At 48.7% G+C, this 24,818-nt stretch overlaps 1 protein-coding gene across 5 annotated transcripts in view; it reads left to right on the forward strand.

Annotated features, from left to right (window-relative positions):
- The window catches only part of LOC147444707 (bidirectional sugar transporter SWEET7b-like), a 49,130-nt gene extending 37,823 nt beyond the window's left edge, over window positions 1–11,307 (forward strand). For 4 of the 5 annotated variants that reach the window (XM_086527925.1, XM_086527923.1, XM_086527924.1 and 1 more), the window contains exons 5-7: window positions 10,351–10,512; window positions 10,597–10,716; window positions 10,808–11,306. In XM_086527925.1, the coding sequence (XP_086384051.1) occupies window positions 10,351–10,512; window positions 10,597–10,716; window positions 10,808–10,984 (459 nt within the window). In that variant the 3' untranslated portion in view covers window positions 10,985–11,306. Of the gene's footprint in view, window positions 1–10,350; window positions 10,513–10,596; window positions 10,717–10,807 lie in introns of all 5 variants that reach the window. The other variant, XM_086527927.1, reaches the window with a different exon arrangement.
- Window positions 11,308–24,818: the final 13,511 nt, after the last annotated feature.

The raw sequence follows: 24,818 nt of genomic DNA on the forward strand, positions 1-24,818 counted from the left end.
TATATCCTCTGATTTCTGCCCAAAAACAGTAAATTCAGCACGCTGTATTTACTGGGTTTTGCTCTGTTTTCAGCCCCAAACAGTCCCCTAGCTGTCCTCTGCTAGTGGGGCATGATTCCTAAGGGTTCTGGCGTCCGTATGACTGAAAAACAGTCAATTTACAGCATATACATACACAACGCTGATTTCGCACCTGTACGGTGAGGTCATGACCCTCACCGGTGCCTGCTTTGGAGTAGCAGCTAGCTACCCCTATTCCTGCTCAAGGAGGCTCTTGCCTCAGCACAAAAGCATGAACCCACACAGCTGTACATTAGTCAAATGAAGAGCCCTCTTGTGGGGCATCACATAACTGCACGTAGGGGAGAGAGAGAGCAGTGTGTAGCGTGCAGGGCATCACTCCTAGCACCACACTGTACATGAGAGGGAAAGAAAGCACTCCATAGCTCTTAACCTGTGTGTGACAGGAAACTCAAAAATGAGCCTCCCAGTTATAAATTCAGCGCCACTTGGCGCATTTACAAGCATTTTCCCGTTTTGGGTTCGCCGCCTAAAAATCTCCCGAATGGTTGCTCAGTTGACTTCGCGGCAGAGTTGTAAAACGTTCCCCTAGTCATACCGGAGGTAATGACGCGAACACATTTCACGGCCCAAAGTAGCAGTTTCCTAAATTTTAGGAGATGCTTCCATTGGGCTCCCACTGGTCATCTGACCATCTATCCTCATTGGGACCGCATCCAAAGGTGCAATGTGGCCCAACTGTCGGATACTTTCTGTTGGTAGTCCCACCTTGACTTTATGCCTTTATTGAGTTCACTTCCTAGTATCCACCAACTTGCTAAGTGCGACAGGGGGGACCTACATGATCTTGCTCTGAGCCTAGACATCCTCTTACTATACGAATTCCAGTGCCGACCACTTCTCGTCTGCGGGTGAAACTACCGTTCACATTGGCCATACAATGTCTGACCATTTGCAACTTCAAAAAGAGGGTCTCAAAAATAAAATGAAAATCATTGGAAAGAAACCAACAACTAAGGTTAGCAGTTGCCACGTCCTCGTGACATAGTTAAACAACTGCCATATCCTTGTGACACCATGTAATATGCATATGTGAGCATTTGTGTTGCATTGTGATGTGCCGTATATTCCTTATTGGATGAGATACTTCCTGAAAGTCAACGACCTAGGATATCAAGAGTTCCGATTTGGAATGAGACTCCTTATTGAATGAGATTCTTTTGGGAAGCCAATGACCAAGGAAATCAAGAGCTCCGATTTGGAACAAGAAAACTGATTGTCCCTCGAAATGTCCCTTGGAATGACCCTCGGAAATTTTTGAGCGAACTTGAGTTGTTTTGTAGGTATGCTGTAATTGCAGACGATCACTTTCTTCAAAGCAGGGGGGATGTCACAAATTGCTGACGTGTCAAGTCACCGAAGAATGAAGCCAACCTTCAAATCTCGACCGAGGGGCCTAAACCCTAAGAAGCAGAAGCAGCAGAAGAAGAAGCGAAAGGAGTTCCCTCTAACTTATGGGACCTCGTGCGATTGGGCCCAAGTGACATAAAAAGACATCAAAATAAAGAAAGCCCCTCCCAACACACACACACACACACACACACACACACACACGGAGAAGATGACGTGGCAGTTGTACGGATTCTCGAAATTTGCACTGACAGCTTGTACAGATTTCCAGATTTTACGTTGACATGCTGACGTGGCAGAGTTGTACAGATTTTCACGTTTTACGCTGATTGTTGATGTTGCAGAGATATACGGATTTTTGCTTTTGCGGTGGCAGCTTTTGGGCATCTGCTTTTCGGCCAATTGCTTTAAAGTTTGAAGGCTTTTCATCTGCTTTTCATAGGCCAAGGGCCTTTCACATGTGCAGAGGGCTCATTCCTTGACACTCTTTTGGGTGAAGGTGCAAAGCGTGAGTACCAGCATTGTACCGAGTTCAAGTAATATAAAGAAAGACCGAAAGGGGTGCCGAGGTTTGGGGCTAGTACTCTCTGAGGTGGAATTTCGCCACTCCCTGTCGCGTGTGCTCTCTCTCTTTCAATTTAGTTGTTATTGAAGTGCTAAAAGTGTGTTCAGTCTTTTGTTTTCCGTTGGCACGTGGTGCCCGTCCTGTGACAATATTCCGCGAAAGTATATTGTGGAGTTGTCGAGGAGAAATTGCAGGTACTCTGTAGAGTCGAAAAACGCCATCTTCCTCTGTCTGTTCTTGGGAGGACTGGTATGCTTTTAGAAAAGCACTCTATTGAGCTCTGATACCACTGTAACGAGACGGACACTGCATACCGGTTGAAAAGAACAGTCTGTGACAAACGTCTAGCACTTCAAAACAAGTGAACAGAATGAAAGAGAGAATCCACACAAGACAAGGAGTGGCGGAGTTTCACTCCGGGACGGTAGTGGCCCCAAATCCCCCCTTTCGGTATTTCTTTATATTGCTTCAACAAGGTACTACTTTTGTGGCTCTGCTTTGTATCTTCCGCGGGTAGAATGCGAGAGAGAGAGAGAGAGAGAGAGAGAGAGAGAGAGAGAGAGAGAGAGAGAGAGAGAGAGAGAGAGAGAGAGAGAGAGAGAGAGAGAGAGAGAGAGAGAGAGAGAGAGAGAGAGAGAGAACCCACAACAAAAGTTTAAAGACCCTGGCCCATCCAAAAGCAGTTACATGAAAAGCAGAAAGTTCTAAAACTTGAACTTAAAGTTGGGGATCCAAAATCAAGTGCCCAATGGGTTGTCTGTATGTTGCTGCCACGTCATCAACCATTAGTGCAAAACGTGGAAATTCCGTACAGTCAGCCACGTCATCAGCCTTCACGTAAAATTGGGGGTGTGAGTGATTCGTGTTTTACTTGAAGGTTTTAGGCCCCTCGGCCAAAATCTGTAGGTTGGCTAGGGTGAGGTTCATGGAGTCTGGGGATTGACATGTCACCAGTTTTTTTTTTTTTTTTGCAGGCACTATGATGAGCCTTTTTTTTTTTCCGAGAAAAAGATCCTTCTATTAGTTAATGAATACTGCCCATAGGGCTACATCCACCTCTGCAAGAGAGGGCTACAACAAGCATGATGGGGAGACTCTCCCAATGAAAAAACAACATATATACAATGAGGCTAATTCAAGAGATGGGAGGAGGGAAGAGCCACACAGGTGGACAGTAGTGCCATTTGAGCACCCCCTGGACTATGGTGTAGAAAGGCCCAGGGCGCCAGAGTCGAAGGAAAACCTCGCGGCGCTCTCGCATGCGGTCGGAGCTACCCTGTAGTCCCTCAAGCTGTCCTCTGAGAGTATGGATCAGCTCTAGCCAAAAGTCACGAACAGTCTCTGCTGGTGGCACAGGGCGAGCCTGAAAGATGCGGAAACAGCGGGCCCGCCAGATGAACCAAAGTGTCCGGCCACTGATGAGCTCCCAACACTCCTCTCTCTCACTGCACCACTCCTGTGGAGTAAGCTCTGTAGCAGGCTGGAGTGTAGGTCGCTCCCACTGCATCACTATCATCCTGCTGGTGGAAGATAGCTCAAACTAAAGTGCCGGGGCCGTGAGTGTGGACCAGGCCGCTGCCCCCCAAGTGTATTGTCGAGCCGTGGAGAGAGCAGGCATCAGCCGAAGAACACGTAGCCACACCTGCTGGGTCGAGGGACAGTCCCAAAGACAATGACGCTGACTCTCCACCAACTGGTCATAGGCTGCACATGCGGCCAAGAGACCACTATGCACAAGCCAACTCCCTACTGCTGTGGCTCTGTGTGCAACCAACCACTGAAACAAAGTGACGCGCCTCGGCTGTCTGGAGTCCTATAGCCTCTGCCGAAAGGCTGCCAAGAACTCGACTGTGAGGCCCTCCTCCTGCCAATGACGTGCTGCAGCGGGGCGGGCCTCTCTCTGTGCTGCAAGTATATGACGTCCAAACCGAACAGTGTACTGAAAGAAGGGGACTCCTGGGCGGTCTGCAGAAGAGAAGGGGTCCCTCCATAGCCACTCACCAGGATCCCACTGCACTCGTGCCAGTGGACAACACTCCCAAGCCCATAGCCTCCAGTGTCCAGTCTCAAGAGCTGCTGGGTCAGGGTCTATGACGCAAGTCCTCCCACAGATGCCCACAACTCGGATCCTCTGGAAACAACACTCTGCTACCTGTAGGGCCTCTACTGCAACTTGCTGTAATCGTCCCCCACCCTGAAGCTCGAAGAACATGGCTGGGATAGTCTCTGAGCAGGCCCTGATTGAAATGAGAACCTCCAGTCGTGTGAAGGCTCCCATCCACCAGGGTGCTACTGGCTCAAGAGGCGTGAGCCACTCAGCTGGAACTGACTCTGAGATGTCCTGACACATGCTTTGCACCCCTCTCATGCCCTGTAGCTGGAAACCCTGCACCTCCTCTGACAAACCTGTGAACTCTAGCCAGTCACCTAGAGAGCGTGCTGGACCTGCTGCCATGGGACCCCAAGAAACATGAGGTTGACTCCCAACCAAGTGACCTCTTTGAGTGCTAACCATGGGGTTCCAGACGAGGGGCTGCCGTAGGCGCTCCTCCGTGCATGTCGGCTGTCTCTGCTCTAGGCCACGCCGTAAGAGCTCCCAAGAACGAAGCAAACTCACAGCGAAGCGGTCCTCCAGTCTCCTGCTCAAACCAACTCGGCGCAACTCTGTAAAGATCCATCTGGTCGAAGGTTGCCAAGGGCCTCCTGACTAAGGCACCCTGGCACGAAGCCTCTGCAGCAAGAACTCCTTCCAGGGCTCCTCGCCTGGAAGAAGTCCTCAGACGACGAACTTCCCAATAAGGGCTCTGCTCTGCTGTGCTGTGTTGGATCAATGATCGCAAGCCCTCCCTGAGAACAAGGAAGTGTGATGACCGACCAAGCCACCTTGGCTCGGGCAATCTGAGTGTCACGACCTGACCAAAGGAAGTTCTTGATCAGCCTCTCTACTTGGCTGATACAAGAACTCGAGAAGATCCAGCAAGAAGTGATGTACCACATAGTCGCCAACAACACCTGGTTGGCAACTACTACTTTACCAGCCAGCGAAAGTCGTCTTGAGCTCCAATGTAACAGCTTTCTCCTGATGGACAGGAGAAGAGGAGCAATCTGCTGCTCGGGGGACAAGTCCAAACCAACCTGACAACCCAAGTACCGAACTGCAGTCCCTGGGGGAATCCACCTGAAACCCTCTCCTGGCATCCAATCTGGCACAGGAGCACTGCCAACCGAGAAAGCCACCGTCTTTCTCCAGGTGATCAGTGCGTCCGATGCACAACAGAAGGTCTCCAAAGCTTGCTCATATCTGTGTAGATTGACCTCCTGGCCCTCTAAGTACAAGGCTGAGTCGTCGGCAAACTCAGCGTCTAGAAGCTCATATCCCCGAATAGGGAGTGCTAAGCCCCTCAGACCAACCTGCTGTGACACCAAAAATCTACTCATCGCCTCCGCATAGAACAGAAAGAGAAAGGGGGCAAGAGGACAACCCTGTCTGACCGATCGTGTGAGCATGAGCGCTCACCTCTACCTTCTGCCAAAATCACTTGACTGTGAGCCTGTCTGTACAAAGCTGACACCCCTCTGATCCAAGCATCTGAGAAGCCCATCCTGCGTAGAGTGCCCTCTAGAAAGTCCCAATCATATGCCTTCTCAAAATCGAGAAGAAGAATCACAAGGTCCTCCCCACGGAGCCGTGCCAGGGTAGAAGCCTCCCAGAAAGTGAAGATGTTGTCAAGGATACTGCATTCCTTGACAAAACCTGTCTGAGTCCCATGTATAAGGCTCTCCAAAAGTGGTTGAATCCTCAAACTCAGAGCCTTGGCAAGAATTTTGTAGGCTGAGTTGAGGATGGTGATGGGACGCCACTATCGAATCTCATCCAAGGAGCCACCCTCCTTTGGAATGAGGTAAATCAGGCCCCCACTCATGCTATCTGGCATCACTCCTGTGTGCAGAATGTACTGAAAGGCACTACAAAGATCTGGGCCAAGCAGGTCCCAGTACTCCAAGAAGAAGCTGGGAGTCAACCCATCCTCACCTGGACAACTACCACGAGGGAGGGCCCTAAGAGCTGCGTGTAGCTCCTCAAGCTGAAGAGGCATCTCTAGCCTTTGGCGCATCTCCTCCGTCACAAGACAAGGCATCTGTGCCCAAACCTGCTCCTTGCATGCATCCTGCCGCTCTGATTGGGGCTCAGCCGACAGTAACTCACGGTAAAAGTCAGTAGCAACTGCACGCATATCCTCGGGCTCACAAACAACTGACCCATCGGGTCTCCTCAACTGATTGACCTTGGCATGCGAGTGCCGAGGTCCCACTGTCTCAAAAAAAGCACTTGTCACTCTGTCACCCACCTGAGTCCACTGAGATGCCTGTCGGTGAAAGGCAAACTCATGATGCCTCTCCTTTGTGCAAGCAAGCTCCTGTCGAGCCTGCTGTAACTTCTCCTCCAACCATGGACTGTCTGGATGGTGCTCCTACATCCTCTGTAGTGAAGCAATGACTCGTCTGAGACGTTGCTGCTCCTCTCTCGTTGCAGCCCGTTGAGCCAGAGACTCCTGGAGAAAAAAAGTGGCTAAGGTGAGCTAGGCCTAAGGCCACTCTGTCTACAGGTAGAGCCTGGCTGTCCATGCCCTCTGTCCAGAGAGCCTCTACCCTCTCTCTGAGTGCTGAGTCCAACAAGACCCGCTCTGGGATGCAAAGCATCGTGCTCCCACTCCTTTGCCCGTCTGCCACTGTGAGGATCATTGGTGCATGGTCCGAGAAGGATCCAGGATGCCCACTGACCCCCCCAAGTCACTGAAGTGGTCACTAGTGTAGAAGCGATCTATCCGCGATAGATTCACTCCTCCCACTCTGCGGTCCGATCTAGAGAAGGCAAGACTCTCTGGAGGCCTCACAAAGCCAGAGTGCTGCCATGTATCCGAGACCCTCAAAGTCATACGCAACCTCTCCCAAGCTGCTAACTCGACTCCATGCACAGTAGCATGGCTGCCTCCAATCGTGTCAGAAGGGTCCTCCAACATGTTGAAGTTCCCTCCTACACACCAATGGTCAGCCTATGGCAAAGACTCAACAATCTGTGACCAAAACTCTGCACGAGCACTCGCCACATTGGGCGCATAGATGTTCAGGAAGCCCACAAGGCCACCCTGAACCTGCATAGTAATCCACTGAGCCCTGCCTGGCACAATAATCCCTCTGCCCACAATGGCGTGCTGCAATGAGTCCGCAATAGTCATACATACCCCACCCTGGATGCCTCCAGGTCCAAAAGCAACTGAGCAAAAGGTATCATATCGTCTACGCAAAATCTGACCACATCGCCGAATGCCGCTCTCAGACAGATGGTGCTCCTGAAGCATAAGGAGATCAATCTCTCCTCCCACAAGGCAACGCTGAAGCTCCTGACGCAATCGGCCCCGTTGTCGCTGAAACTGGGGTCCACCTAGTCCCTGCACGTTCCACGAGACGATCCTCATGGGGAGCGAGAGAGAACAGATGCTGCCGCAGCAGCAAGACGGGCTATCTTCGAGGTTGGCTTGGATGGGGAGTAATCCGCATCCGAGCGTCCTCTAGATAGGCGAGACTGCAATGAGTGCCTAGCCCAAGCCCAAGCAGAGCGAGCCATGCGTAAAGCAACCTCCTCTGTCCAGGAGACCTCATGAATGTATACATAGCAAGGCAAACACTGCGTATTAGCAAAAAAGTACACCACAATGTGCCTACATCCTGCTGAGTCTGGGGGTGTCACCGCAAACTTGGCCAGTGGCCACAAAGTCTACAGCAAATCTGTAACTCCAAGTTCTCCCATGTGGTGAGAGAACTCGAGAACTTGTGTAAGCAACCATCCCACCACTGAGTCGAGGGACCACTCTGTCTCGGCCCTACCACAAAGGGGGAAGGAGAAACCAACTGCTGAGTCCAAGGCCTCTGTCTCCCTAGCCGGCGAGGAACAAAGCATGGACCCTGAAGCAGGCTGCCTCGTGGTCTGCTGCGGAATCGCCGAGAAAGCGAGTGAACCCGTAGTCGAAGAAATCCCAGCGGCGTTGGAGGTCAATGCTCGTCAGACCACGAGGGATAGCTGCAAGGGAAGATGTCTGAATCTGCAAAGGGGGCCGCAAGAAGGGCTGACCCTCTCTCGCTAGGCGACTCGTGGCAAAGGCGCTGCCAAGAGATCTCCTAGCCGCCGGCGAGGGACCAGTCTCCTGAGTCGACTGTGGAATTGGAGCAGGAGGGGGGGGAGAAGGAGCTGGGGGGGGGTGGGGGGGGGGGGGGTGGAGGGGAAGAGGAGCGGGGTGGGGCGACAGAGGTAGATGGGCGAGGTGGGGAGTGGACAGGAGGAGAGGGCGGGGGGGAGGATGAGGAGGAAGAGGGGAACTCTGAAGGGGGGGCGGCTGGTGAGGGTGAAGCGGAGGTGGAGGCTGGCGTAGGGGGCTCCTCCTGCTCAAGAGGACCAAAGCGGTTCCCCGTGGGAACCCACTGCTGTTGAGTAGGCACCTGAGGGCCACTCTTAGTGCCAGGCTGTCGCTGTGGCCCCTGGCGTTGACGGCCACGGGCCTGCTGCCACCCCTCCTCCACTGGAGCCCCAGGCTCGGAGGGTGGCTCTGAATCTGTGCGCTGTGCCGTTGGCTGTGGCTGCGGCCCAGCCTTGGCAGACTGGGGCTAAGGCTGAGGTGCAGGTCGTGGCCTCCTCCGTGGACAGGCCTTCGCTAGGTGGCCCATCTGTCTGCAAATGAAGCACTGGTTCGGGAGACCCCAGTACTCCACTCTGTCTAAACCAACCCCCACTCACCCGAGGTAGAAGGATGACCTTCGGGAGCGTGTGGGTATCTCTGACCAAAACTCGAACTGAGGGGATGCCAGCCGCCTTGGCAGCTACTGATGCTGTCGTACGAGGTGTCTCCAGGACAGTCCCGATGGTGGAGCCAATCCTGGAGAGAAGTGGTAGGTACTCCCTCCGTAAACCCGGAAAGCAGACTGAGATGGGGATGTCTGCCTCCTCTACTAGCACATCCGAAGTCGGGTCAAAACCATGTCGCCACTGTCGAAAGTGGGCGCGTGATGCTCGGATGGCCAGTGGACTCATAGCTATGACCTTGGAAGCCATCTCGGAGGTCTCGAACTCCATCTGGTAGTATCCCCGTCCGAGAATCTGGACATTCAAGATCTTGCCCACCTTTGCGAGAAGGTGGGCTTGGAGAAGGTCTTGCAGCTCTCCTCTGCTAGGACGGGTGCCGAGAATTTTGCAGATGACCGAAGTCGCCTGCAAACGCTCAACCTCAACGGCTAGGCTTGCTTGCTCTGTCGGCGATAGAGCAAGTCGAATGGTGGGCTCAGCGGGGTCGGACGAGGGGCTTCTGGCGAGTCCCTCTGTGGCGAAGCTGGAGCCTCCATCTGTGTCTACTGCTGTGTCGTAAGAAGAGGTCGACGGGCGGACGCTGCAATCAGGCGCAGGAGACACTGCCCCAAAAACGAAGCAATGCCGAGGAGGCCGAACTGCAGCGGATGACGAGGAGAAACCGAGGCGGGGGGGGGGGGGGGTGGGGGAAGGCTGGCGGCAGCAGGAGGAGGGGGTGATGGGGGGGGCGGTGGAGGGCAGGCAGCGGGCGGGCTGGAGGCAGCGTGGGCAGGCAGGGGGCGGCGCAGGAGGACAGGCAGTGGGGCAGTGGGGGAGGGGGGAGAGGCAGCGGGCTGAGGAGGGGGGGGGGCTAGGCGTGCGCAGGCGGGCAGCAGTAGCGAGCTAGACAATTTTCAGGTCTATGATGAGCCTTTTAGAGGTGAGGGAATGTGGTACTTTCCTTTGGAGCTTTTAGTGTTATTGTGATGTTGGTAGCTCTCATTTGTGATGAGTGTCTGATTGTTGAGCAATTATTGGAATCTATTTGAATTGTTTGATGTTCTAAAGGTACAGTCTGTAAATGTCTTTTGAAATTGTTTTAGAATGCCCATAATTGTTAGGTTTTTTTCCAATGGTACATATTTCTATGTACATAACAATTTTTTCAAAACGGAACTATGTACAGTACGTACGGATTTGTATAGTACACATCATACACATCAACCTTGGCACTGGTGATCACACAAGATAAGCCTAGGACCCTATTTTTAGGATTCCTTAGCCGCCCTAACCATAGGGCCATGTTTACACTTGGCCGAACATAACTTAGGCGCTGTCTGGGGACGTAACAGTGCTGGCCAAAGCAACCATGGGTGGTGGTAGACATAGAACATGCAAATTGTGTGTGCACATAATCAACACATTTCATAATACATTGCACTGCCACCTTCACACTTGTATATGAGTCTGGTTTCAGAGTGGTTTTGACCTTACATTGAGACCTCTCTTTTATGTGCAGTTGATCGTAGAATGGGAGCTGGAGAGCTTTGCTGGTTTTTTTATGATAATGATTCTAGTTACCATGTGGCTGAACACGAGCCGTGAAATGCGAGTATTTATCGTGGGAACAATTTGTGTTGTCTTTAGTAGCCTTATGCATTTGGCTTTACTTTCGGAACTGGTAAACATTAGATTTCTGTGCTAATCTCACTGTTATTGAGGTTTACTTCTTTTCATGCTTTTCCCTGGGATTTTGGATTGTCAGACAACAGCATGGACCAACAAAGACCTCAGACGCTTGCATCCTATTCCCTCAATTACCGCTTTTTTAAAGGGAGCTGTGTGGACAGCGTATGGATGGAGCGGGAAAGATGTTTTTATTATGGTGAGACTACCAACAATCTCTACAGGAGGATAGTATACCAGATTTTCTTACATATCTTTATGCATGATGACTAACTAAATTCATTGAGCAGGTTCCCAATGGGATTGGTGTTGCCACAGGGATCATCCAAGTCGTTTTATGTATAGTTATGCGATATACCATACGAGGAACTACTTCCGAAGGACTCGAAACAACGGATGATTTGGAGAAGAACCACTCTCAAGAGCTAACCATTGCAGAGATTAAATCGAACAACCTACGGTTATAGTTAGGCACAGAGATTCAACTACTTACAGATATCTTATTGTGCAGAGATTCAACTGCAAACAAACAAATATCGTATTATTGGAGATCTGTTGGAGATGATGTCGGGAAGATTGAAACGAATCGTGCTCCAGTACATCCGTGAGAGGATTGACAACGTGGAACTATCAAACCTTTTTCCGTTGGATATCGTTCCATGCCACATATAACCACTTTGAATGCGACAAACGAGGCATGTTGTTGGACAAACGCGTAAACACATTATCTGCACAGAAACATTGACACTGCCAGATGGATTTTGATCATTTCATCCCGCTCTTGTGTGTGTGTGTGTGTGTGTGTGTGAGAGAGAGAGAGAGAGAGAGAGAGAGAGAGAGAGAGAGAGAGAGAGAGAGAGAGAGAGAGAGAGAGAGAGAGAAAGCTTCGTGACTTACTGACTCAGAAAGCCCTCAATGCCACCTATTCATCTGCGGGGCAATGATCTAGCGTCGTGGAGGATACTCTAGCTTGTTCTGGCTCTTTGGACTGATGATCCTGCAGGTGTGTGTGTGTGTGTGTGTGTGTGTGACTGTGTGCGCATGTGTGGTGTGTGTATGGGGTGTGTGTGAGTGGTGTGAGAGCGGATATATAAGGGGTATGAGCCTCCCGAAAACGGCCACGGGAGGGGACCCCCCACCTAGACACGCTAGCCTCACTCCACGCACTCGTGCACCGTGGGGACTCCACGCAAGGTTCCCCAGGGCACGTTATGACCCTCCGTGAGTGCGGCGGAGCCTGAGGCTACGTGGGGCTAGGGACCCGGAATGCAAGACCCGCGAAACGCAACACGGCCGTCGACCCATGGAACGCAACCACGCCCGAGCCGGGCCCCCGTGAAGGCAACTCTACCCGAGCCGGTACCGTCCGAGCCGGGCCCTCCCTGAGCCGGTCCTGTCCGAGCCAGGCTCTTGAAGACAAAACACCCCTCCGCCCGAGCCGGTCCCGTCCGAACCGGGCCCTTTGAAAGCAAACGCGCCCACCACAGGGCACGCTATGACCCTCCGTGAGTGCGGCGGAGCCTGAGGCTACGTGGGGCTAGGGACCCGGAACGCAAGACCCGCGAAACGCAACACGGCCGTCGACCCATGGAACGCAACCACGCCCGAGCCGGTCCCGTCCGAGCCGGGCCCTCCTGAGCCGGTGCCGTCCGAGCCAAGACCCCTTGAAGACAACACCTCGACCCGAGCCGGTCCCATCCGAGCCAGGCCCCCTGGAAGACAACACCTCGACCCGAGCCGGTACCGTCCGAGCCGTGCCCTCCCTGAGCCGGTCCCGTCCGAGCCAGGCCCTTGAAGACAAAACACCCCTCCGCCCGAGCCGGTCCCGTCCGAGCCGGGCCCTTTGAAAGCAAACGCGCCCACCACGCACCTCTCCGTGACGCCTGGGGCGTCACACTTGGTATCAGAGCTCCAGGTCCCGTTCCAGAGCTCCAGGAAAAGAAAAACACGCCCCCACCTCTCCGTGACGCCTGGGGCGTCACACTTGGTATCAGAGCTCCAGGTCCCGTTCCAGAGCTCCAGGAAAAGAACTTCACGCCCTCCGTCCCCGTGACGCGTCCAAACCCCGGGCCGTCACCCGTGACCCGCGCTGGCCCCGATCCGAGCCGGGCACCTCCAACACAAAAAGGAAAGATGCGAGCCAGACAGGGCTCTTCATAACAAAAACAGAAAAAGAGAGAACGCGACGGCCAACCCAACTGTGTTCGTCGCGCCCCGGCCACGTTTTGTGCCCCATGCTGAGCTTAAGACCCACTCAAGTCTACAAGAGACCACAGGGCCCCGAGCTAGCTCTCCAAATGACGTCCAAACAGGGACCAACTTCGCAAGTGCTGCATTGCGACGAACTCTCCTTCACATTCGGCTTTCAAGAAGCCTCCGCGCGGGCCAACGCAGCAGGTGGCTCCGTGCACATCGGGTTACCTATTCGGGGAATACACAAGTATGGGGAATTCTACTTGGGTATTCAAAGCATCCATTTTGCAGCCTTCTGCCAAAAATCCAAAAACAGACACTCACTTTATTCAAAAAGTCCAAAAACAAAGCATGCCTACTTACTTGCATTTGGGTACAGTTTTTTGCTCACCTTGCACTTATATGCACTCCTTAGTCCCTTGGCCTCATGCATAGCCAAGCTCTCTTTTCCCCACGTTCGACGAGGACGTCGAACTCTCTTCAACCGGGGGTGTATATAAGGGGTATGAGCCTCCCGAAAACGGCCACGGGAGGGGACCCCCCACTTAGACACGCTAGCCTCACTCCACGCACTTGTGCACCGTGGGGACTCCATGCAAGGTTCCCCAGGGCACGCTATGACCCTCCGTGAGTGCGGCGGAGCCTGAGGCTACGTGGGGCTAGGGACCCGGAACGCAAGACCCGCGAAACGCAACACGGCCGTCGACCCATGGAACGCAACCATGCCCGAGCCGGTCCCGTCCGAGCCGGGCCCCCTTGAAGGCAACTCGACCCGAGCCGGTCCCGTCCGAGCCGGGCCCTCCTGAGCCGGTGCCGTCCGAGCCATGACCCCTTGAAGACAACACCTCGACCCGAGCCGGTCCCGTCCGAGCCGGGCCCACTTGAGCCGGTCCCGTCCGAGCCAGGCCCCCTGGAAGACAACACCTCGACCCGAGCCGGTACCGTTCGAGCCGGGCCCTCCCTGAGCCGGTCCCGTCCGAGCCAGGCCCTTGAAGACAAAACACCCCTCCGCCTGAGCCGGTCCCGTTCGAGCCGGGCCCTTTGAAAGCAAACGCGCCCACCACGCACCTCTCCGTGACGCCTGGGGCGTCACACTTGGTATCAGAGCTCCAGGTCCCGTTCCAGAGCTCCAGGAAAAGAAAAACACGCCCCCACCTCTCCGTGACGCGTGGGGCGTCACAGGATAGGTGAGTGACTGAGTGGTGTGTGTGTGGATGAATTTCTGCCCTTCTGTCGCGTGAACTCCTGCGGCTTGCTGCAGCTCTCTGCGCCTGCCCCAGCGGGTGTGTGTGAGTGTGCGTGTGTGTGTGTGTGTGTGTGGATAACAGAATCAGCGAGAGCGCGCGTAACGAATCTGCACCCTTGTAACCCTGGCAGCGCGATACTGTTTCCTTGTGTGAATCAGTAACCTGCGCGCAGACCGTACGTGGAGACAGACTGTGTATCAACTGCGTGTGCAGTTTTGGCCTCTCTCGCCCACCTGAATCTGCTCATTGCTGTCAGAATTTTGTACAACCTGCTGCATTATCAGTGTCAGACATTTTACAATTAGGGACAGTTTACAATATATATCTCTAAGGTCTCTGTAAATAGATAAATTGTCAAAATAACAAAGGTCTTTTGCTTTAGTTTTCGGTCGTAGTCCAGTTGATGCATGTCAGTTTTGGTGCGTCTTCAAGCGTCGTAAAGCCATGGAAAATGTTTCGGAGAGTGCTTCTGAAATCAAATGTTGTGTGTATGAAGACTTCGAAGAGGCCCGGAAAGCTTGGAATGGTCAGCCACTTGCCCTTGAGGTGCGAATTCCAGTACAGGACCTAATGGATCCGGTAGCGCAGTCTGCCATGAATGTGGTCATTTTGTTTTTCCTTGGCAAAATGTCCGTTGCGTAGGATGTCGGACAGTGGGTTGATGTCTCCCCTCTTTTTTGGCACGCAAATGACCTATGTTCTGTCTTGGGCACTTACGAAGGACTATCAAAGTTTTATTCGTGACAAATGTCTTGTGGGGGTGGAAATTGTTGATTTTTTGTGCTCGTGGAGGCATTTTCTTCTTTTGTTGGCTGCACAACTTGGCAAGGTGATTTGCCCTTCGAAATTGGACGCGGACATTAACAGGTTTTGCATTCTGTGGGATACGGATAAGCATACCCCGGATGGAATTATGGTGGATTCAGGGGATCCTTAAGTGGGCAAGCGTCCTTTTAAACTCAAATGGGTCAAATTTGCTAGCTTTTGTTTTCGATGCGGTAAATTCGGTCACATGCAATATGAATGTCTTGAACCTGTTTTGCAGCCCTCTCTTTCGGCTGTTCCTTCTTCTACCCCAATTCCGTTGGTGAAGCTAAATCGAATGGAATCCCTGCTATGAAGGTGACTTCTAATGCGAATAAAGGGAAAAACAAAAATCCGTCGTCTGCGGATGTTGGGAATGTAAATGCAAAAATGTTGCGTCAATTGATGTTGGCTCGTGGATGATACCTAAAAAGACAGTGAAAATTCGAACTCCTCCTTCCTCTCCTAATTATGTCCCTCTGGTTAACGCCAATAAGAGTATCATTTAAGCAGCTTCCCTGCAATGACAATTGCACGTTGATTGACACTTGGGAAAAAGCGATGCACTTTTATAAGGATGTACTTTTGGGTGAGGCTTCCACTTCTCAGACAGTTTTTATGGACAAGTTTCTTGCTTTGACTCAGCGGATGGGTTTTGGCATGGATGTGAGATGTCTATATGGGCATCTCTTTCCAATGCATAGTCGCATTAAATGTGAGATGTGAGATGTCCATATGGGCATCTCGACTTGATCCTCGTGTTTCTTGCCGTTGTAAATATGGTTTCCAATGCATAGTCGCATTAAATGCATTTCATATAATGTGCATGGGTTATGTAACCTGGATAAATGACGACTGACCTGACACTATGTACATAATGCAAGGCAGATATCGTGGTTTTGCAAGAAGACAATCGGCATGACTTTGCTGGTCAGTGTTCTTCTTTTGCAAGTTACTGGATTGCATATGCTGGTTTGCATGATTACTCAGGTTTATTGATGCTGGTTCGGCATGAGCTTCAGCCAGTTCTCTTGTATAATGATCCGCATGGCCGATGGATGGTGATTCAATGCTTGTTGAATGGTCAGGAGTATGAATTTGGAGGCATTTATGCGTATACATCATCTGGACAAAGGGCTGCTCTATGGCGAGACATCTCTTCTCGCTCATGGACCTCGAGTGCATTTCTTTGCGGTGATTTTAATAATACCCCTGAGATGGATGATAATACCACTGGCAATTCACATATGTTGTTTGCGGAAAGGCAAGAATGGAATAATCTCTTTGCTGCTACTCAGATGACTAATATATGGCGGCATTTACATCCAAATGCCTCTGGTTCTACTTTTCAGCATGTTGCTCATTCTTCTTATCGAGCGCAGTTGGATAGATGGTATTTGCTTAATTTGTAACAATATGAAGAATTTGTATGTGAGGTCAACATTGATTACACCTTGCAGTTATCGGATCATTACCCTGTTTTGTTGGATGTGAGTTTTGGGTAGACTCGTTGTGATCGGGCTCTTCCCAGGAAACGTCTGCTACTTGTTAATAATGCTTATCTCACATATGAGGTTTTTCGGGACATGATTTATGAGGTTATTCCCCCCTTTGCTTGCTCATATGCATCTTGATCTTGATGCCGCCTGGTATTGCTTTGTTATGAGGGTGCAAAGTGTTATTTGTGACTATGGCAAGCATTACATGCAGTGCACTCGAGGGGATGTCAAAGATGTGAAGCATGGTTGTCAACGACTGCAAGAGTTGGCTGATTTGCGGCCTTTGTCTAATTCTGAGATGTTGGAGTTATGTGAATCCTCTGTGTGTATTCAACATAATGACAAGCGAAAGCTTGCTAAATGGTAGACGCGTGCTCGTCAACATGCTTTCATAGACAAAGGCTGTGCTTCGAAGCAATTCTTTAAGTGTTTACATCATTCAATACTCTCACAGGCAATCAAGCGGGTTATGCTTTCCTCGAGTGTCTTCAAAGCAAGAACTTACGGATGCCATGGTTTTGCATTATCGAAAGGTGTTTGCTGCTCCTTCTCAGGCATCTTCGGCTGCTTGCCATGCGCGTCAATTGATGCTTTCCTTTGTTACTCCGATCATATCCCCGCAAGATGCATGTGGCCTTAAGGACCCCTTCACTGCTTTAGAATTGCGTAGTGCGTTGCTTGCTTTGGGCCGCTGGCGGTCTCCCAGCTGGGGGATGGACTTACTGTGGAATTTTTCCTCTCCTTTTGGGAGGCTCTTGAGCATCCACTGCTTTTCATGATTAATGCTGCATGGGAGAAACAAGATTTGCCACTATCTCAGAAATAAGGTTTACTTAAATTGCTGCCTAAGCAAGCGCTTTGTGAGTGATTCTCTCATTGGCGTCCGATTACTTTGATGCCGGTGGTTTATAAGATAGTGGCTAAGATGTTGGTGCACCACATTAAGGACCATCTTTTTGCAGGACTCCATCAGACTCAATATGGTTTCATTCCATGTCGCCAGATTATGGATAATCTGGCTAATGTTTTGATTGGCATGGAGTATGCTAAGTACACTCAACGGGATGTGTTGGTTATGCAAGTTGACATTGAAAAGGCCTTTGACATTGCACAGTGGGACTTCATTGCCGCCACGATGAGGTGCTTAGGGTTTGGTCCTAAATTTGCTAATGTGGTTTATTTTTTGTATGCATGTAGCACGTCTTCAGGGATATTGGAAGGTGAATCAACTGAATCTTGGCCTCTTGGTTGTTACGTCTTCAGGGATATTGGAAGGTGAATCAACTGAATCTTGGCCTCTTGGTTGTTCGGTCATGCAGGACTGCCCCCTTAGTGCTCTGTTGTATGCTATTGCTACTCACTCGCTGTTGCAGACTTATCTTGATCACTTAACCTCTGTTGAGTGTCTTCATGGTCTGCGGTTACCTTCGGGTCGTACATTCGTTGGCCAGGCTTATGTTGATGATTTGTTGTTTATGCCTTGTAATCAGCAGGCGGATGTCAAGGTGATTATGGAAGCCTTGGAACTTTTTGGTATTGCGGCTGGGCTTAGAGTCAACTTTTGTAAATCGAAGCTTCTGCCTATCCCTTCTTGTGATTGGCATAGTCTGTTGTGGCCAGGTGAGATTGTGTCTTCAAATGTGATCACTAGGCATTTAGGTTATCCAATTGGATGGAATGTTATTCTCTCTCAGAAAGTCAATTGGGTTATGGGACGCTTGAATGTCAAATTGCATTACTGGAAGCTATCTACTTGGCCCTTGCATGTTCGTCTGCGAATTGTTCAAAGTATCCTGTTGGCATATGTTCAGTTCTTTTTGCCACTGATGCATTGGCCTTGCTGATGTCTTGATTCTCTTATGCCGGACATTATGTCCCATTTGTGGCGGACTCATGCTCTGAAAAAAGGCTTACGCTTGATGTCGTTGGGGAAGCTTTGCACTCCTAAACGTCTTGGTGGACTTAATATCTTGGATTTGCACAGGCATGTGCTTGCGAAGAAAGCTATGCTGTTGCCTACTCTTGTGCAACAAATTCAGCCTTGGACTCTGATGTTTGCATTCCTCGGTCAGCACGTTGTTGCTTCTGCTTTTGGCCATTGGCAACCCTGTATCTGGAAGGTGGTTATTGGCAAGATGGAAGGGCACATTCCTGGATGTCCTCTTGCTTCCACTTTAGTATCTGCCTAGAAAGAGGTTACAATGCATTTATCGTGGAATCCTCGGCAGGAAGGTGATTTGATCCATTTGGAAAGTCTCCATTGGAGCCGGGCATTCTCTCTTACTTTGGTCGACCTCTCCCCTCGTCAGGCTTACTTTCTCTAAGGACGTGGCATTCGTGTGGTTGCGGATGTGGTTGATGAGGCCGGATATATTTTTGAGTTTCCCTTTGCTGCTCGCCGTTTTGGATTGGACATGCATTACCGTCAGTTTTGGAGAGAGCTTCAAAGCATGCTGCTCGACTTTTTGCCTGTTTCATCTTTGCCTGATGGTGATCACATGTTTGATTGGGCCCTTCGAGAAACGCGTTTTTGAGATATTTCTGCAGGTCGAATTTATGCTCTTCTTCTACCACAACCATGGCTTGATGGTCATTGTAATGCCCTTTGGTGTATGCACAAATCTGACCTCTGGTGGAGGAGGCTCCTCTCTGCGTTGTGGAAAAGCCATTTGCCTTTGAAAGAGCGCCTGTTTCTTTGGTGCTGTTTGCTTGGAGTGCTTCCCATTGGCATTTTTCTTCGGGTGCATCATATTCGTCCTTCTTCTTGCGTTCGTTGCTTGACTGTAGAAGAGGATATTTGTCACTTGTTGTGGGATTGTTGCGTTACTAGAGACTTCCTTCGCCGTGTATCGGCCTGTATGCGGTTCCGTTTTCCTGGGGTTGTCTTTCACAAAAGGTTCTTTTCATTTGGCATTTTCTCACCGACACTACAACGTTTTGCGGTCTTCTTTATGTAGGTCAGATACTTGGCTTACTAGACCTTGTGGAGTCAGCATAATGATTACATGTTCCATCGTACTCATGCGGATCCATTCCCTCTCTTCAAGCTTTCTCTTAGGCAATCGTTACGGTTTGCTTTGGAAGTTGGTGATATCACCTTAGAGATGTATCAGCTAATGTTTTTAGCTACTCTCTACAGCTGAGTAGTTCTGTGCTTTTCCCCTTGTATATGATCCTTTCAGTGGGTTTTCCTCACTTTGAGGTTTCCCACTAGTAAAGTAATCAATCGATTTACAAAAAAGAAAGTGTGTGTGTGTGTGTGTGTGTGTGTGTGTGTGTGTGTGTGTGTGTGAGAGAGAGAGAGAGAGAGAGAGAGAGAGAGAGAGAGAGAGATGAAATGTTAATTTACATACCTATGAGACCGACTAAATCATATCACCGGCATATGATATAAATGTTCTATACAAAAGACTAAGGTAACAATTGCTAGAAATATAAACAAATAATTGAAGTAGAAGAGCCAGCGGGTACCAAATGTGATTTCTTGAGTGCAAGGAACTTCACTTATCAACTTCCTCCTCAATAAAGAACCTCATAGAAGCTTCTCTAGGCCTCTCAATAATCACTCGTCTTCGGTGATCGCAAAAATATAGTTGACATGATCTGCAAGACGGATGAGGGTGTCGAGAGCTACTACTATCTGTGGCTCTATCCATGATTCCCATAGATGGAAAGTGACGTGTCCTGGGGTCCTCCTGAGGGATGCTATTTTGGAATAAATAGGGTGCTCTGCTAGAGTGTGTCGAACTCTATCACAAGAAGATTTAGAAATATTCTCATGTAGGAAAACGGAGCCTTTTTCAATGTTTTTCATACAATGTATAACATCATGAGCTTCTGTGAGGGAGGCACCACATACCTAGCTAGGTACGATTGGAGGCAAGGGACCACCGGCCCAGGGTAGAAATATTCTCATGTAGGAAAACGGAGTCTTTTTCAATGTTTTTCATACAGTGTATAACATCATGAGCTTCTGTGAGGGCAAGGATTTCCGCTCTCTCCTCTTGATTGACATGAGGATATGCAGCCCTTGCACGCTTGGAGCGAATGCGCTCATTGGTAGGACTTCAAAAGCCTTGCACTAAGCTAGTGTTTTTGATGCATTGGTGACATCCACATTATAGTATGAAATACAAATTTAGGCAGGATGGTTAGGATCTACACTGGTTGTGGTTGGCGCAGGCTCGTGGGAGCCATCGTTGTGCTAGATTGGCCCTAGATTCATCCCAACATCTACCCATGGGAAGAGACTCTAGATTTGGGTATGCACAGCTGCATGGCTTTACTAAGGATAGGTTGCCACCCTTTCAATATTGCTTGGATGAACCATCGATCGCATTCACCATAAACGGATACGCCAGCTATGCGGCTAGTGACGGAGGAGCATTACATATGTAAATGCCCATTATATTCTCTCTAAGATATTACATTGTTTAGAGATACCTTTCTTGCTACAGCTACGCATACGCAAACACATTTTATTATATACACAAGAAGTTTTGGACAAATTCTCACAATAATTCCCACGTTGTGACTTACTTCAACGGAGTCCTTTTCAATGTTTTTCATACAATGTATAACATCATGAGCTTCTGTGAGGGAGGCACCGCATACCTAGCTAGGTACGATTGCCCCCTGCCCCCAATCGTACCTAGCTAGGTATGCGCTTCTGTGAGGGAGGCACCGCATACCTAGCTAGGTACGATTGCCCCCTGCCCCCAATCGTACCTAGCTAGGTATGCTCATGATGTTATACATTGTATGAAAAACATTGAAAAAGACTCCGTTTTCCTACATGAGAATATTTCTAAATCTTCTTGTGCTAGATACTATATCAAAAGCTTTGCAAAAATCCACAAAGCAACAATAGATACAAGATTGAGCACATAGATACAACATCGGAGGGCTCGATCCTTGTCAATACTAGCTCGAGTGTTAAGACATATAGAATCCTCACCAGAATCCCTTTCTCTTGGCCTCACAATTGAGCTCATGACGCATGCACACACACAAAGAGAGAATAGGTGGCGACGAGCTGCCCTATTGCCTATGTATGCTCTCCCTTCTCTTGTCATCTGCTTCTGCGTGCCATACCTAGCTCCCTCGTATTCCCTACGTAGTGCCTACATTTGCTTGTCCTCGTGTGCACACACCAATTTTTTTTCTACTTCTCTCATTGTCTAGATTATTTTTACCCTTATTATTTAGAGTTCGCGCATGATAAACTCAATGCTATGGTATTTTTTGAACTTTACCGTATTTATTTTAAACATCCCTATAGGTCGACCATGATAAACTCAATGTTATGGTATTTTTTGAACTTCACCGTAATTACCTATAGGATGAAATACATAAACATGTTTTGTCTGTTGCTTGTGTGAGGTATGGATGAGTGTGTGATGTGTTTGGTTGTTGATTGCTTTTGTTTGTTTTTTCCCTTTACGTAAAGCTTGTCGGTGGTTGCGGATGTTGGGTGGCTACAGTGACTCTCATCCCGAGAGTTTCGTCTTGCTTTGTTGAATACATATATACAAGTCTCCTTCACCATCAACTTGTGCTTTTCCTTGAAGACCTTCATGAAAGTTTCAATGGTTGTCTCTCGGTGTTCTTCATCTAGTTTGTTGGTGGGTAGTGTTACTTAGTCTATTGGATCTTCAATATAGGCTGTTGTTATTAGTATGGATGGTGGCTTAGTCTTGTGTTGTCCTGATGCTGTTTTGTTGTCTTCATACTTTGGCCTATTTTGTAATTCGGAGCGTTACCAAAAGATGACATTTTTGTAGATTTGCACCACATGGGGCCTAGTATGTCTTTGTTAGGATTTTCTCCTCAGCTTTGTGCGATGTGGAGATCTTAGGGACGTTTCGTATCTTGTTATGTGGCTCTGCCAAATGTTGTAAGTGGAAGAGTATGCCGTTTTGTAATATAAAGGGGTGCAAGCCCTATGTTGGAGAGAGAGAGAGAGAGAGAGAGAGAGAGAGAGAGAGAGAGACGTGTCTACAATGCATGAATTGAGCACAACAAACTCACTATAATTAGCTTTTCCAAAATGCATTTATGGAACCATCTGAGAAAAAATGTATTCATATAATTTCTACCCCTTCTTAAACCAGGCTTTAAAGATGTAGCTTCAATGGCATACTTGTTGGAGTTTGGGTTGCAGGAATGCACAACACCTTGGAGATGGAGAAGAAGCTCAAGGCACACAAACACTAGAGAGTGTATTACTTGGTGTGTGCGAATAGAAGATAAGATAGCCCTAGAATGATAGGCATACATAACGAGGAAAAAAACATCCTAGTGAGGAAAAAAAGTGCCTCCGCAGTTCGAAGCATCTTCTCACACACCACTGTCATATATGGTAACAAATCCTCTTGGGAGTGATGCAATGAAAGAGAGCTGGCACATAGAGTATAGGGAAGTTCCATGCCCTATTGACATTATCAATCCACAAAGGGAAGCAAGCCCAAAGCTTTGTGAAAAGATTCTCACTTCTCACGAGGCAATGCCTTTGTGAATAGATCCGCAAGGTTGTCTTGTGTCGGCACATAAGCCAAACCGATCTCTCTAGCTAAGATTCTCTCCCTCACATAGTGGTAATGCACCTCAATGTGATTTATGGGAGCATGAAAGAGTCGGTTCCTTGCAATTGCCAATGGGCTTTGACTTTCAGTGTAGGTGAGAGTGCCAACTCCTATCCAACTCCAAAATCATCCCAGAAGGCATCTGAGCCAAACACACCCAACCACAGTTGTGAAAGTGGCCTTGTACTCAACCTCACAGCTAGAGGTGGCCAAAGTAGGTTGCTTCTTTCTCAACCGAGATATTATTGAACTATCGAGCATAAAACAAAAACCACTCATGGATACTCCTCTATCATAGCAATCACCTTAATTCGAATCTAAAAAAGCATCTAAATCTGGCAACAATGATCCCCCTTGGGATAAAACAACCTAAGGTGTAGAGTGCCACTCAAGTAGCAAAAGATCCTCTTAACTATGTATCAATTGTGACCTTGGGATATGAATGAATTTGATCACTTGTGAGATTGAATATCTGGCCTTGTAATGCATACATAATTGAGGGGACCAACAACTATCTGGTAGAGGGTAACATCTGTAGGATCCCCAGCATTATGTAGACTTAACTTCAAACCTGTTTCCATAGGAGTGGCAATTGGTTTGCAATCATCAAGTTTAAATTTGCTTAACAAATCTTGCACATACTTTGTCTAACATAACACAATACCCTCATCACACCATTTAAACTGAATGCCCAATTGATGATGCAAAAGCCCCAAATCTGATGTCTCAAATGAGGCATTCAAATCAGCCCTGAATGTAGCAATATGTATCACATTCGGACTAGTGAGCAATAAATGATCCATATACACAACAATGATAAAATATACATAATCCATTCGTTTTATATTTAAAATGCTCTTGGTTGGACTCTTTTAAAATCCATATGTAGTCAATTGAGTATTCATCTTCTCATACCAAGCATGAGAAGATTGCTTCAAATAGGCTTTATTACATTTCCACACTTTCTTTCCCTATCCTTTCTATACAAAACCATGATGTTGTATTTCATACACTTTCTCATACAATTGACCATTCTTCGGAGACTGATGAACATCCCATTCAAAATAAGTTTCCAATGCACAAATGAAAAGAATGGTAGTCATACGACAAGTGGGAGCAAAAGTTTCTTCATAGTCAATGCCCCTTTGCTGAGCATAACCTTTTGCAACAAGCCTTACCTTGTAGCGATCAATACTACCATCCATCTTATGTTTCAGATTATAAACCCACTTTGTACCAATGACCTTTTTTCCATGAGGCAAGTGTCCTTCACAAGTGCATCATATTTATCTTGCATCGAATTCTCTGATTTTTGTACATCAAACATAAGAGGTTCATTCTTGTCACACATACTCCACACAGCAATGGCATAACAATCTCATGCACAAGAAGCATGATGAGAGCCAAACGAGTACAACTAAACAAATGTGCATCCAATTTACTATTACACAAAGTATGCACCAACCATTTTGGCACCCGTCTAGCTTCCTCATTTTAAGCCCTATCCTCATTGAAAGCGTGAAGGAGAGGCTACCGGGTGATGCGCGAGGTGAAGGAGTGCAGGAAAGAAGCATGGTGCTGCATATCAAAAGTGGAGAGAGAGAGAGAGAGAGAGAGAGAGAGAGAGAGAGAGAGAGGCTCGTACGTTTTGGGAAAACTCACTTGTGTTGAGTGGTGGGTTTTTCACTTTTATTATAAGTGACCTTAAAAATGTGTCTGGGTTCAATGTGAACCTGAACAGAGTATAAAAAATGTACATGAGGGGTTATTTATGAAGGTTTCGTGGGAAGCGTGTGCGAGTGCAAGAGAGAGAGAGAGAGAGAGAGAGAGAGAGAGAGAGAGAGAGAGAGAGAGAGAGAGAGAGAGAGAGAGAGAGAGAGAGCTGCTTTGGATGGAGCGCACAACGACGTTATCCTATTGTAGCTCCTTATTCTCTCTTGTATTAAAGAATAAGTCTATAATGGTTAAGTCAGT

Source organism: Adiantum capillus-veneris, chromosome 13 (assembly GCF_014529385.1).
Source record: "Adiantum capillus-veneris isolate H3 chromosome 13, ASM1452938v2, whole genome shotgun sequence".
NCBI classification, from domain to species: Eukaryota; Viridiplantae; Streptophyta; class Polypodiopsida; order Polypodiales; family Pteridaceae; genus Adiantum; species Adiantum capillus-veneris.